This window comes from Alosa sapidissima, chromosome 12 (assembly GCF_018492685.1).
Source record: "Alosa sapidissima isolate fAloSap1 chromosome 12, fAloSap1.pri, whole genome shotgun sequence".
Lineage (NCBI taxonomy): Eukaryota > Metazoa > Chordata > Actinopteri > Clupeiformes > Clupeidae > Alosa > Alosa sapidissima.
Window position 1 is genome coordinate 7,501,995 of NC_055968.1, and position 16,044 is coordinate 7,518,038.

General features: G+C 40.8%; 1 protein-coding gene across 3 annotated transcripts in view; it reads right to left on the reverse strand.

The window, feature by feature from the left end:
* Nucleotides 1-16,044, reverse strand: part of fam20b (FAM20B glycosaminoglycan xylosylkinase) — a 33,932-nt gene that overhangs the window by 5,166 nt on the left and 12,722 nt on the right. For all 3 annotated transcript variants that reach the window (XM_042056748.1, XM_042056747.1, XM_042056749.1), the window contains 4 exons: nucleotides 7,491-7,577; nucleotides 7,168-7,277; nucleotides 2,154-2,325; nucleotides 1,071-1,262 (listed from right to left, as the gene is read on the reverse strand). In XM_042056748.1, coding sequence (XP_041912682.1) covers nucleotides 1,071-1,262; nucleotides 2,154-2,325; nucleotides 7,168-7,277; nucleotides 7,491-7,577 — 561 coding nt within the window. The remainder of the gene's footprint in view (nucleotides 1-1,070; nucleotides 1,263-2,153; nucleotides 2,326-7,167; nucleotides 7,278-7,490; nucleotides 7,578-16,044) is intronic.

Here is a 16,044-nt window from a genome sequence, read left to right on the forward strand (position 1 = left end):
ACACACACACACACACACACACACACAAAACACACAATATTTGAAACATGGCTGAAAACAGTATCATCCCTGCAGAGCAGGCCCATGGTAAACTGAACTGAACTCAGTACAGATTATATGGCCACAGAAAAAAGAGAAAAAAAGTAAGAAAACTTAAAAAAAGAAAAGAAAAATACAGACAAGGAGAAGAAGAAAAGTGAAAAGTAAAAGGGAAGAAATAACAGAGGGTGGGAACGTAAAAGCGTCTGCAGGTGGTAGTCTGAATGAGAAGGCGTCAAGTCAAAATGAGGTACGGAAAGATTGAGATGAAAACTAGAGAGATTGAGAGACAGAGTGAGAGAGAGGGTGAGTACGCGAATGAGTGAGAAACAGCATGAAGGAGGCAGGCAGGCAGGCTCTGGGATGGGGATGATTGGAGAGTGTGATAAAGATAATATTGGGGTGGGGGGAGGGGAAGTGAATAACACAATCACCTGCTGTTTAGATGTGATTGAGAGAGAGAGAAAGAGAGAGAGGGGGAAACAGAGAGTAAGAGAGTAAAAGAGAGAGTGAGAGAGACACGGGCAGAACGGAAAGGCATCAGGGCGGGTGCGGATGAGGGGCGGTGGCGGTGGTGGGGTTCCAGAGAGCACCCTGGGGTCTGAGGCTGAGGTCTGCTTCATCGCAGATCCCCGTCTCTTCTGGGTGACATTAGCAGCTCCATATGAGCGCTGAAGCAGTCATGGTTACCAACATAAGCGCCTGCAGCTTGTTGGCTCTTTTGCTGTCTTTCTCCATCTTCTCTGAGTCGGTCTCTCTATTCTCCAGTCTCTTTCTTCCCCTACCTCCAGAGTAATTCTGACATTCTCTCCCACTGTCTGGCGCCGCTCTCTCTCTCTCTCTCTCTCTCTCTCTCTCTCTCTCTGCTGGTCTCAGTCACTTTATTCCCGCTGTGCTCCATCACTACCTCTTCATCTGTCCGTTTCAGTCTCACTCTTTTCTACCCTCCCCCTCTGCTGTTTCTTAGATGGAATTAAGGCTGAAGTAAGATCCTTCTCACTCCTCTAGGGGGCGCATTCTTACTTGCTCACCTCTTAGCGTTGTCCAGCAGAATGAGCATGCTGGCGCCGCCGTCGTCTTGAAAACTCTCGTAGTGGTGGCGGTCGGCGTTGCCAATCAGGTAATCAAAGATGGCCGTGTCAATGACATCCAGGAGCCGCGGTCCGGCGTCATACGGGGGCATCTTCTTCACCGCCTCGCAGTAGCTTTCGTCATACTCCCACCTAAGCAAACAAACAAACAAACAAACAAACAATCAAAACAAACACAACATAATTCCATCAATTCCAACAGGGCAGTTCACACCAAGAATGATAACGTCAAAAAAGTATCGCTTTAGCTAATATGAATGCAACAATCGTGCAAGAATCATATCATATCAGTGGGGATCACTTTCAGAGCAGTTTTGAGATAAAAAGCTGACAGCTAATCAGAATCCATCACATTTTAGACATCGCATTCATCAACAAGGAGAGCCATTCCTTATTGTTGGTCAGTGTGGCTAATATTGTTAGTTAATTGTTCCTGGTGTGAACGACACTGTCAGGAAGGTTCCTGTGATGGAAGTGTTCTATATTTCTGTTCTGTATTCTATAGCTACTGTCTCTGTCGTCCTAAATGCCATCATGCAGAGCAGCAGTTTAAAAATAGACTAACGAAGGAGGGCTACACACATGCAGCGAGTGCCCTCATTGGCTACTATATATATGGAGCCATACGGTACTAGTCTAATGAGCCGCCTCTGCACTTCTAATAACAGCACAAGGAGAAGGCAAAATGGGGACGATTGAGTAGAGTTGGCTGGGTGACAGAAATAAAGAGCAAGTGAGAGAGGGTGTGTGTATGTGTGTGTGTGTGTGTGAGAGAGAGAGCTAGACCGAGAGAGAGAACGAAACAGTGAAAGCAACCGTAAGCGTGATTAAACAAGACATGAAATTAGATGATGCAGCTAGATAGATGCTTAAGAGAGACCCGAGAAGGAGAGAGAGAACGAAAGTGACAGGCATAATTGAAGCAGCTGACACAAGCCAGAGACCGAGATGCGAGACAGAGAGCATAAGCGGATGTGGCTGCGGATGTGAGAAGGCGCTTCGGCTCGGCATTTTGGATCGGACCTGGCAAGCTTGCCCTCGCGGTAAGTGCGGCCCCAGGGATGGCGGTGCTTCTGCAGGGGCCACACGTCCGGGAGCCAAAGCGTCACGGAGCCCTCCATCACCTCCCCCTCGGCACACGCCGGCTCACTCTCCCGGCAGTAGTAACACTTCCCATAGAAGCATGTGTTATTCCCTGCAGGTGGGTGGGTGGGTGGGTGGTGGTGGTGGTGGGGGGGGGTAGAGAGGGAGACGAGCCATATGAGACACACATCAAAAGGCTTTTAATGTGCTGCCATTGTGTGGAGTATCTGTTTTCTCAAGAAGGGTATTTTCCATGCAATTTAAGTTGAACTCAATGCATGTATACAGGTGTGTGCGTGTGTGTGTGTGTGGGTGGGGGTGGGTAGATAAGTAATGTTGCTATCTTGTTTTGTGCCCTCAGTACAAATGCATTTTTATCACCACAACATTAACAACTTTACTGTAAAGGAAAATAACTTGAAAGAGAGAGGTGAAAGGGGACAAGTGGAGAGACAAACAGGAAAACACATTTAGATAAGAAAAACAACACACACCATGAGCATTTTAAAGACCTTTGATGAAATTTCCATGACCTTTCGTAACCCACAAAAACACTGTATACCTCACCTCTCCTCACTTTATGAGAAATGAAAATGAAACAACCTTTTCTATTCCTTTTCGTATAGCTACTTAGGCTATACCAGCGGAAATTGTTTAGCTTAGCAGAATTTTTAAAGCATAATACACTTACGGAAGAGTAATACAACAAAATCAAATCTATGTGTCCAGGCCTGAAAAAAGGAGGATTTTAAAATTCAACAACTTTTCCAGCATTTTACATGGGACTGCAGGAGGCATGACTACGAATACTGTATTAAAATCAACAGCTACGTTCAGCACAGCGATCCCACAGCAGAAGTGACGGGTGTGTGTAAACAGAGCCCCCCCATGGGCTGCCTGTGCATATGGCCGGCGCTACAGGTAGTGGTGCAGGCCAGGGTGGAATCCCTTTGAGCAACACATTACATTACTCACACAAAGACAGGCAAGTTTCTCTCTCCCACACCTTTCTCTCTCTCTCTCTCTCTCTCTGTGTGTGTTTAGCTCAGGCTCGCACATACACTGCTGTGCTAAAGTTAAGACACCCATGCTGCCTTAAATAATAATAATCTTTTGGAAATTGATCTTAACTCATTGAGTGCCAAAAACGTAATATTACGTTTTTCCTTCCCATGCGTTGAGTGCCAAAAACGTAATATTAAGTTTTTAGCTTTTTTTTTTAATTACCAAACTAGACACTCTAACACACCTTATATGTGATTTTGGGAACTCTGTGATGAATGGAAATGAAATATATGACTCATGAAAACGCACAATCTGGACATTTAATCTTAAAACTCTGCTTTTGATGGTTGAATCAGCGACACATGCACGTCAGGTCAAAACCAGGTCATTTTCGTGGGTTTATCACTAGGTGGCAGTCTCGCCAGGTCACTTCCCGGAAACGTTACAGGCAAGACTTCATATTTCATCAAAGACACTACATCTCCATTTCTAGAAACAAAACAGCGATTTTGATGATAACATAGCCACTGTTTAGCTTGGGATTTCTTAGGAACAGAGGCATGTAGAAATAAACGGTTTGTACCCACTGAGAGCTTAAAGTCTCACCTTTCGAACAATTCATAGTATGTGTCCATAGCTATAACATAGAATACGCTGTGGCTCTACAAAAATCGTCAACAATGATCAAGATTGCTGGCACTCTGGGCCAAAGCTTCCGAAAACAGCGCGGCATTCAATGAGTTAATGCCTCCAAAAAAATCCAACCTTTAGGGATACCAATTTATTTAACATAAATAAATGTATTCCTTAAAATATAGGGTGCATTAGTAAGGAGGCAGGCAGATTTTTATTTTTAAAGAAGCCCTATGCAGGTCTGGTTATTCCTTCGCTGTTTCTGGGTTTTCACCAGATTTGGGCTCGCATTTTTCACGACATAGCTCCCCCTGCAGCTTCGGTAGCAAGTGACTGTTACGCTAAACCCCCACTAGCTAGCGAGCTAGCCATCAAGAAACCAAGCTAAACACATACCGGGCTCACAATAAAACGGTCGAACAAACACAAGAGACTTTGTTCAAGAGACTATCAAACCACATTACAAAAACGAAGTTCACCCAAGGGTAGGCTACTTACAATTTCAACAGCAACAAAGCCAAGTCGGTGTCCGTTTTGCAGTCTTCTTAGTAACTACAATCTGACTACATTTTCGAGGCGCAATTGGATACTTCCGCTGAGTCTCGTCCAGATTTCCTCGGACCGGGAACAGAAAGTTGCATATTCGTTTTTTCCGCGGAGAAGCGATAAGGGGAGACGAAGCACCCACCAAACGACCCAGAAAGTGTTGTAGAACTATTAGAACGACTCAACCTGCATAATTAAGGTAATTTTTGTTAAAATTGTTGCATAGGGCTTCTTTAAAGGCCAGTTATTTCATGGATTCAGGATACTATGCATCCTGATAAAGTTCCCTTGGCCTTTGGAATTAAAATAGCCCCACCCTTCACCATACCTATTGGCATGGTTTTATTTCAGTTAGCCTAATATCTGGTTTGATTTGCTTTGAGATGACCTTTTGGAAAGTACCCCATGGCAATCTCTAGGTATGGTGAAGGGTATGTGATGATGTGGGGCAATTTTAATTATTTTAATTCTAAAGGCCTTAAAGGTTGTGTTTTTTCTCATTTTTTAATGAAGGCATTAAGATCAATTTACAAAAGATGATTTTTATTCCTCTTTTTAGTCAATTTTAGCATGGGTGTCTTAACTTATGCACTGTACTGTACACCACACAAAGCACTGTATCTATTCAAATGGGAGTACTTAATCTGTGCAACAGAATTCACAATCTATAGTTGACATACTTCAGGTGTGAGCTATGTGGATCACGTGATAAAGTTTGTTCAGCTTTATCTAGTGGGGTGTGGTTGCTCCATGTGCAAACAGCCAGTCCACCTGAATAGACTGCAATCGATCTGCAAAGCCCACAGTGGCCACCGGCCCAAATGCTTGAGCAGAAGATGACCGAGGTGGCACACAAGAAACCTTATACTTTAACCGGAGACTTTTACGTTAAAAAACGTAAAAATCACACTCGCACTCACAGCACAGAAAGAGAGGGAGCACTATTTTGGACATTTTCATTAGGCTTATATCCAGTGGATGAGATGGTGGCCTTTGCAAAATGTTAATTTTGTTCCCCTTCAACCACTTCTGCACCGATGGTTCCATGGTGGGGAGGGATCATTTACTGATGATGAGACTGAACTTTGAGCATGAACTTTCCAGCAGCAGGCTTTTGGCTTCCATTCTTTGTTTTGTTTTTTTTTCTCACTTCTTAGGGAGTGTGATTTACAGGTCTACACAATCTCCCAGTTGTGACTCAGTGCCCTGAGAACAGACTTTCGGTTTTCCGATTGGCTTGTGCGGGTGGGAGAAAGTTTCCATAGTGATCTCCACATACTAAAACACCCCCACTACCCCTCCATCCCACTTCCAGTAAACGTTTGGTTGATGAGAGACAGCCACAACAGCTGAAGAAGGGGTGGGGTAGGGCTTCTTCTCAAACACCCAGGGTTCCAACTCTGTCAAATGTGAAATTACACGTCATGTCAAATGTTTTGCTTATTAAATAGCAACTAAAACTTAATCATGCTACAAGCAAAATTCCATGAACAAATGAGTAGTTCCCCTGCATTCCATAATATTCCAGAACTTTCATGACCCATGGGTACCATGATGATACCCACATGGAGAAATGTCCCAATAGAGACATAGGCTATAGATGTAGATATAGATGTGCATACACTCATTACTAGGGTACCCCCAGGATCCTCCAACTATTCCAGACTTTTTAAGACCTTTTTAATACCACTTTGAATGAAATTTAATACCAACTTCACACCCATTTGCACCGATTTGTTTTCCTTCTACAGGCCAACACTTCACATAAAATAATTAGGTGTGTGCAATCTATGAGTTTTTTATTTGGGCATGGTTCAGGCCTTAAAACAAAAAGATTATCAGGCATTTTTGAAGATGTCATAAGCCTTATGGACACTTATTAGCATAGCCTACCAGAGTAAGCATGCTAAGATATGCATATTTGTTGGAACAAATCAGATAACAAATAAACTCGCTTGAGACACTTTTTAGGCAAACATTATACAAATAAAAAAGGGTAGACTAGGCTTGCATTTGTAAAGTTGATTTGAAATGTTTTAATCTGCAGCCTGGGCTACTTGTAGATTGTGCTAGTTTGTTGAATTGCTACCCAATCATCATTGCTTTTGTCTTGGAATGGCACATGCCATTTAAGGGGCAATTCATCTTTTATTCACATAGCCTTTACTATACTGATGAAGTTCTCTGTTAAAGTTGTCTGAATCTGCTCCACCTTTTGCCCATCTAAACTGTTTAAACTTCATGTATTCTGCATCACAGAAACTACAGTTGAACACAGTAGCCCATGTCTATTCTTTCACATGCAAAAATGGCAACAAAAGGTCTACTATTGATAAATATTGACACATGATGCTACATTGCTATGCTACAGTAATTTACTTGTGTTTTACTTGTTTTGAACATTTAATTCTCAAAGTTTCTGCTGACATTTTAGACGCACCTGCGCTTGCACACACTTTCACTTTAGAGTGGCATGAATGACTGAGGGATGAGAACCGTGAACAGACGTTTCAAAATAAAAGCAATAGTTAATTTTCTGAAAAGACGCATATTTTCCCCAATATCCACAATATCATGGTCTCTATGGAAATTAATTGACATTACGGTATCCATTAATTCTACCAAAGGAAAAACAATACAATTGACAATTATTAAAGACTTTTTCAATACTACCTGATTACAGAAGTAGTGGTGTGTATGTGTGTGTGAGAGTGACTATGAGAGAGAGAGAGAGAGAGAGAGAGAGAGAGAGAGAGAGAGAGAGAGAGACCTTGCATGAGGAAGGTGCTGAGGAGCTGGTCGGTAGCCACGGGTTTGATTTCTGTGCGCAGGTTCACAAACCTCCCCACCACCAGGGGTGCTCTTCGGAATCCCAGGATCCTGCCAGAGGACAACTCAACCATCACTAGGGTCATCAGCACAATTATTGTGCACAAATGTCTATGTGTTTAAACTTGGTTTGCGCATGTTTTATTAAAAATAAAATATTGCTATACAACTATAGCTAAAATAAGGCATTATGCAAATAAACAACACACAATACATAGATTTACTATGTGTGTGCATGTGTGTGTGTGTGTGTGTGTTCACTACCTGTCCAGATGAAAGGCAGCCACTTCTGCATTATGTCTATCATAGCCAGCATAAGGCTCTCCTTCCACAACATAATCTCTGCTGTACCTGAGAGAGGGATACAGAGAATTTGAGTGAGGGGTGTGAGAGAGAGAATCAAGAGAATGACATCACATTTGACTATTTATTGTAATTCAAGTCAGTTAATTAATTACAATCCAAGATTGTAATTCAGGGGAGTAGCGAGGTAGCGCTCTGTTTGGTCACACACACACACACACCACAAAATCTAAATGCCATATTGTACAGAATATGGAGTGTGGGGGTGACTTTCACTCTTATTTTGTAGAGACCACTGCATGCAATCCGACTCAGTCTGACAGGTAAGAGAACTGAAAACAGACAGGTGTACTGTGGTAGCAGTCTAGTTTCCATTACAGGTAATCAACCCAGGCCAAGGGGACAGGTAAAGGAACGCCTCGCTATTCATATTCAATATTCCATTATTTAGAGGACCTATCCATGTGTTTTTTTTGTTTATTTTTTCCATCTTTGTCTTTATTGGTAGTCCACAGCAAATATGTAAGAAAAACGTATACATGTATTTATACATGCAGTGCCTAGATGTTCAGAAAGACATTAAAACATTAGGAATGCACAATATTGAATTTTAGCCGATATGACTACATTTTAGGGCTGTCAAAATAACTGATTAATTTCGATTAATTAATTTGAGAAAAAATAACTGATTAAAAAAAAAAATAACGCAGATTAATCAATTCTGTATGACCTTTGACCCTGAGCCGTTGTAGTCAGTAACCATTAGACTGTAAAATGAAGGAGAGCCTGATGGTGTTGATAAAAATAAAGTGTTGATTAAAATAAAGTCCTCTGCAATGTATGTGATAAAAAAAACTTCTTCCCGAAGCACTTTTGAATTTATTTCCTCAGCATATTAGGTCAGATCATAGATTATTATGGCCATTATTAAAATAATAATAAAAGAGTTTTTGAACTTTAATGTCACTAATGCTGATTATTCAATGATTCATTTGAATTTAAATATTTAAAATACTTTCACAGCAAAAATCATATATGCTATATATATTAAATTAGATTCATTAATCACATTAATTAAACACATAATTTTTTTAATCGATTGACAGCCATACTATATTTACAAGCTCATTTTGGCCGATTGCCGATGCCAATATTCACCTATAATTTTTATTAATTGAAAAGTTTCTCCTGTACTACAATTAGCCTGTTATTATGATAGTGTAGGCTACTTGCTGTCGATACGGGACATTAAAAACTTTACTTTGATTCAACCCTGTATCATTTTAGAAATAGACATTCACTTATGAAAAATATTTAAATTATTTCAAATACGGCACATTTATTAAGTGGCCTAGCCTAGTTGGGGGTTGTAGGGTTAGCTTCATTTTGTTGCCACTTTGCCCAGTTCCTTTCAAATAATCCTTCTTTCATTTTTAATGTTTAATTTAATTTTTTATGTTTTTCTATGTTTTCTACCTTTCCATCTTGTTGTTAAAGCCTATTTTTTATCAGACATTCATTCAGTGTAGGCTACCTCAACTCAACCAAATAATAACCTAAACGGTAATTCATTTAGCTGTAACGTGACGTCTGCCTTGCTGTGTTTAAAAAAAATTGCGGAACATTGCGTTATGGGCCAGCTTGTCTAAAGGAAACGCAAACAAATGCCCCGGCCCCGTAAAACTTTTTTCTCTAATGGAAACAGGCCTATAGACTGCGGGTGTTCTAGAAATGGAGGGGCAAGGAGAGGGGACAACCCTATAATGAGAAGGGCATGATATGCCTGAACAAGTTCACAGACCAGTGGAGGATTCAGGTTCTTAGGCCTGCCCTCAATGCAGACGCAACAGCCACCTCAGACGCTTCGATCAGAACTCTAGGATTTCATTAAATATTCTGAGTTCACAATCCTAAACGTTCTGCCTCCGTGCCACAGCAATCATTATTCAAGCCCCGTTTGTAAGTTTGGTTTGTCCTTGATGAAAGTGGACCTTGTTTGGGTGTACAGGTTTAGACAGATTGATGGATGAGGGCAATCCTCACCCCTTGAAGCGCTCATTCTGTCCGACAGTGGTCTGATGGGTCTTTAGTAGGGGTGCACCGATCCGATGTTAAGATCGAATATCGGCCCTGATATTGACAAAATAGCTGGATCGGGGATTGGAAAATTTTGCATTTTGGCAGTGGTGTTTTAATGTGCATCACTAGCATGGAATTTGTATCTGCAAAGCCGTTTTTGATAAGAATTTCCGATTTTGGAGAAAAATGTTGTATATATTTGTGTGTTTTATATTAGCTTGTTAGATTTATAATTTTATAATAACTGTACTTGAAGTTGAATGCTGCTCCAAGTTACTGCTGGTGCACAATTGTTTATTTTTTAACAATAATAATAACACTAGGTGGTACAGCCTGAGACATGCACAATAAAAAAAATGGCTTTTTTGCATTTTTGTTTTGCTTTTCCCTCCATTGTACCGAACTCGTACCGAACCGTGATGTCCGAACCGAGGTATGAACCAAACCGTGACTTCTGTGTACCGTTACTAGGGGTGTTTTTTTTTTTATTGTGCATGTCTCAGGCTGTACCACCTAGTGTCATACCAGTCTCTCCCCTGAGCTCTCTGCAACAGCCTGAAGTGTGTAAGATGTAGCCTAAACAGTACAATAAGTACCCCAGACTCCATCTGTAACTTGTAAACAAAATAAGACAATCAGCTATAAAACTGAAAATAGGCCTACAGCATCTCTTATTTCTGAAAGTGCAAATTACATAGAATAATGATTTTTTAAAATCCACCTTCAACATCCGTGTTAAGTTGTATATGGAAGGGTCTACAATTTGCCTCAATATTTTTCAGTGTGTGTACAGTAATAATCTACTAACTGTGAAAATATCACACTACTTTGCCTTCTTTTAAAAAAACAAAATTGCTCCTTTCATTTCATAAACAGAAGTCACGTGACTTTACCCTTCGACGTTAACTCAGCGTAGCATGGTTTGTTTATTAGCCTGGTTAGCGTTGACACTTTCTTTTACTGTCTATGCACTTAACACAGCTAGCTCCACATGTGAGAAGTTACAAATTACCCTAACATAAAGGTAATTACCACGCGATTTACATAGCTTTCTGTCATTACGAAATCATTTTAAGCCATAGGTTTTGGCCCTATTTTTATCCAAAGGCTGGTGAAGCGAAGGGGAAGTTTTTTTTTTTCTCGTTTCAGTGATTGGTAGCCAACATCATCTGGGTGATGGCGTCGAATATGTGAAGCATGTTCGATATATTTCCACTCACATACCCAAAAACTGCTGAACAACGCCGACACACAGTTTTGTCTTATCCACCACTCTCTCGCCTGTACTACTGTAACTGAAGTTCTCAAGAGACCAGCGGGTCCTCTAACTCTTGTAGGTCGCCACCACTCACGTAGTGCTGCTATCTCTGACTGACTGACTCGACCGACGACCTGACAAAAAAATAACATAGGCGGCAATCACAGCTTCAGAGCTAAGGCTACAGATTAGCGTTAGGTGTCGCTAAAGAACTCTCGTACTTAACAGTAATTTCGCATTACATTAATTAATCCACACACGAGTTTTTATACCGTGCATTTTCCGTGTAAATTCATGCACCGAACCGTGACGCCCGTACCGTTTAGGTTCAATACGAATACATGTACTGTTACACCCCTAATGCAAACACAACTCTCTCATCCCGCCCACTCCCACAGAGCTTTCAAAATACGTCCCGCATCGCACTGTTTTGCTCCCACGGGAGTGCAGACCTCTATGGTGAGTAGGGCTGTAACTATATACGATTCAAAATCGAAATCGCAACATTCATATCAACGATACTGTGTCGCGGTGTGAAAAGGCAGAATCACGACACACCTTTCTAGTATTTCACGCAGTGCTTTGCATCTTACGCTGCCGCAAAAGCAACCCACATCTCCCGCTTTACTTATCGGTAGCCTATGTTGTCCAAAAACAAACAAATAAATAAATAATAATTTCATACCTCTCCTTGCTTTCATTGTAGACTATGTGTGCAACTTTACCAAACAGTATAGAAGTAAACCCCCTCTCTTGCGCTCCCTCCCTCTCCTGCTCAATGAACACGCGCGACTTAAATAAAACATTCACAATCGTGAAAGCAAGGACGCATAGAAGACGACTAGCTAAATTACTATTAAATCCGCTTAGCATCATAAGCATGCTGCACATATTTGTTTAAAACTCTTGCATTGAAGTTGACTGATCATCTCAATACCAACGTTTCCCAAAAGGGCCTGTCCCAAGGAGAACAAGTATTACCTTGAAACTTAAACACACATGGGAAAACTGAACAGTCCAATCAGTAGACTATGATAGGCTAAGATAGCCAACTATGCTACTTAGTTTACAATATTTCCAGGCTTCAACCAGACAGCTGAATTAAAGAGGTAGAGTTGTAATAAAAAATAGCAGGCCTAGGCTATAGGCTTATCTGCATAAAGTATGCTGTCATAAACATCAGTCATTCAGAAAAATATTTTTATATCAGGATATAAAATAATAGATATATTATATTGTAATCCTCTGGTGTTCTAAGGGAGGATATTAAAATGTTATTTAATAAAATGTCTAGCCCCCCCCCCAAAAAAAAAGAAAAATCGAGATTCGTACCGTGGGTCAAAAATCGTGATACAAACCGAATTGTGAGGTTGGTGTATCGTTACAGCCCTAATGGTGAGGTACAATTTATCAATGGTATCGGATCGGTATCGACTGATACACAAAGCCCAGGCATTGGTACTGGTATCGAGACTGAAAAAAAACGGACCGGTGCATCCCTACTCTTTAGGGACCCCTCCCCACCACCACAGGAACACTGTCCTTTCAGTCAGTCGCACTGTCCTTTCGTCCCTCCCTTTGCCACTCTTCGGTCCATAGAGACTTCCCTAAAAGGCATGAGTGGGCCCTGCTGACTTTACTGCTACCCTCTCACGAACCCCCCCCCCCCCCCCCCCCCCCCCCGCACACACACACACACACACTTTCCTTCCATATTCTGGTGAGTTCCACAGGACTGATGCTCTCCCTGTGCTCAGATGCCATCACTTCTGACAGGTATTGATTTGTCGGCATCTACACTTGACGTGGTAAAGCGCTAAGAATCTCCACTCAACTGACATACTCCTGGGCCCCAGCATTGGCCAGCTCAAGCAATCACATGAAAACCAATCCACTGAGCAACTTCAAGAAATGTGCGTTAAGTCAGTGAAGAAGACGATAAGAAAGGAGATAAGACATATTCAACACTGCCGCTGCCAGTACGAGAGACAGACAGAGACATCTGGAGATTAAAATCTGATAGGCTGCCTCTAACAAGGTGCTTGTCTGATGTTTAGACAAACCACGTTTCACCTGGTTCTTAAACATGGGTCATTCCACATCAATTCAACCTGGGCCCACGCACTTAGGTCTCAAAAAATTCTGAAAAAATTACCAGGTGTACCTATGTTATCCAGGAGACAAGACATATTCGACACTGCCGCTGCCAGTAAAAGAGACAGACAGAGACATCTGGAGATTAAAATCTGATAGGCTGCCTCTAACAAAGTGCTTGTCTGATGTTTAGACAAACCACATTTCACCTGGTTCTTAAACATGGGTCATTCCACGTCAATTCAACCAGGGCCCACGCACTTAGGTCTCAAAAAATTCTGAAAAATTACCAGGTGTACCTATGTTATCCAGGAGACATGGAATGACCCACATAAAAGGTTGTGATCACGAGTCACCATCACCAGTGTGCACGTTTGATTTCTTCATCTAGCTTTCATATCAATTTGCACAAACAACACTAGGAAGTGCCCGTTTGTTCTGTAAATAGATAACAGTTGCTGAAAGGCGTCAAAGTGTTTGTTCTGATTACATAGTGATGTTTAAGTAGGTTGGTTCTGATTACATATCTACTAAAGTCATTGCAAACAAAAATGTGTGGTACGTCATCTCTACAAGTCTTCTGCTCAAATTATGCTGTTATATGTGTGGTTCAACAACCGAGCTTTGTGAGTGTTTTCTACAACGTCTTAAGAAGTATAGAATTAACAGGTTTTCTAGTGTCAATCAAAACTCAAAAACTTGTATGGGCGAGACTTTGTTGAAATGAGGCTTCATTTTAAGAGGGCCTACAGGTCTTGAAGATGGAAATTTTGAGACCAATATATATATAAACTTATCCATTTTCAAGTCTTAAGAGACCGAAACGGCGCACATCTGGTAGCTTCATGAACCACTCTTTATATTCAAAAGCTTGCAGATTTGAAATAATACATTTCACACTACTGCACAGATCTGAGTGTGTGGATTTTCCATTTCTATATGTCCATTTTCAAATCTTTAAATGGCCTGCCCCACACTTGAATTCCTGTACAGCACCTAATAATTTTAAGCCCTGAAAGTATCTTGATGACCTTCGGGTTTATGTAAGTGGAGAACGTGAAAACCCCTAAAAACAGGGCCAAATCAAATGGTGCTTTATTGGCATGAATGAGTAGTCATTGTTGTCAAAGCTACAAGTATAACATGTTAATAATCAACTTTACATTATAATAATATTAAAAATATAAATGGTAAATCGTATTAAAAGGACAGTAATAGCTTCAGCAATCGTGCTATACTATAGAAAAACAAAACAAACTTATGTGAACACATTACATGCCTACACTTACAGATACATCTACATACCGGTAAATCAATTCTAGTTAAATAGCTGAATTATCAAACATAGTATATTTACATGTACACAAAGAAATAAACTCATCAATATGCCACATACATGAAAGTTACAACTTTTCTCTTGTTTTATGGCAGATCATAATATAATGTACAGTTAGGCATGAGCAACCTTGCCTATCTCCTCAACCCTGCTTAAAAGAACTCTGTTCTAGTGTGGTTAGACATTGCCTTTTATACCACACTCTATAATTTTTAAAAACATGCCCTCATGCCAGATGGAATCAAAAGCCTTTTTAAAATCAACAAAGTATGCATAGATCTTTCCTTTACTTGTTTTTGTACATACAATTCAATACGTGAGTGGAGGGTATAGATGTGGTCAGTGGTTCTAAATTCGGGAAGCCTATCTGACTTTTGTATGCTATAGAATATGTTACCAAGAATGTTGGTCACACATATCCCATGATAGTTATCTGGGTCCATTTTATTACCATTTTTATGCACTGGTGTTATCAATCCTTGATTCCACACTCTAGGAAAATATCCATTTCAATACATGAATAACTTGAGTCAAAAATGTAGGGCAATGTATGGACAAACATGAAGGTAAACAGCATGGAATTTATACAGACCTTCTCAGGTGCAGATGTTAGCAAATTATAACCAAGCACCAACCAAAGTGGAGGGATATAAAATAAATAAATAAATAATAAAAAAAGAACATCAGAGGAGTTAGGTTGTACTCTTTGGAGATAACCTTCAATGGGCAAGTCACACTGTTGACAAAGATTCTACACTGGATTCACCAAAAATCAGTTTCGACGAGTTTGGGCCCAAATCAGCACTTCTCCGCGCTCTCACCCAGGGCTAGACCCGGTCAGTTGCCAGCACAGTCAACCGACACACCCGTATGCTAAGTCAAAAGCTCTGCACTGATGGTGGGCAAAGCCTACTCTCTCTACTCTCACACACTCACTCTAGACAATACTATCTGCAGCTGCAAACAAACAAGCTGACAGAAACATACAGACAAAAAGACAAAGGAAGAAAGAATGAAAAAGCCAGGGAATAAAATCATATCTATTTATACAACCATAGAGAAGAAAAGGAACTGATTTGCAGTGAAGTGGCACTAAACTGGCAGACGGGGGAAAAAAGACCCATTAAATGGCTGTGTTGACTGCCCGCCCCCCTGGCTGGTTGAGTGGTGAGAGACTGCCCCTCTCTCTCTCACTGATAACTCTGAATATAGGGAGTGTACAGAGACCTACAGCGGACCTCTCATTCTACACATGAAGAAAAGGAGAGGAAATAGGAGAAAGAGAGAGATGAGGGGAGGGAGAGAGAAAACAGACCTGCAGAAATGTAAAACACTGTCTGGACAGTACAGATGTAAACGGATTTAAATAGGGCAATTTTTCGATGTATACATTTTATATGATGCACTTAAGTTGTTTGTTCTACAAAATGTCAGAAAAAGATTGAACATTTTTTTCTCATAGCCCAGGATGATGTACTGAAATGTTTTGTTTTGTTCACATCCCAAAAGTATTCAGTTTGTTGTCATAAAGTAACGAAACCCGAAAATATTCACCATTAAGAAGCTGGAATCAATTTACTATCGCAGGTCTACATTTATGCAAGGACAGCGTTTACACTGGTGTGACCCACACAGCCGTATCCGAAAAATATCACAGTTTCACAATGTTTCCGGTGGAATAGATGGAACACAATGATTGTGCTGTGGAAATGCCTATCTGTGGGCCAGTTCTTGGTTGAGTGTTGGTT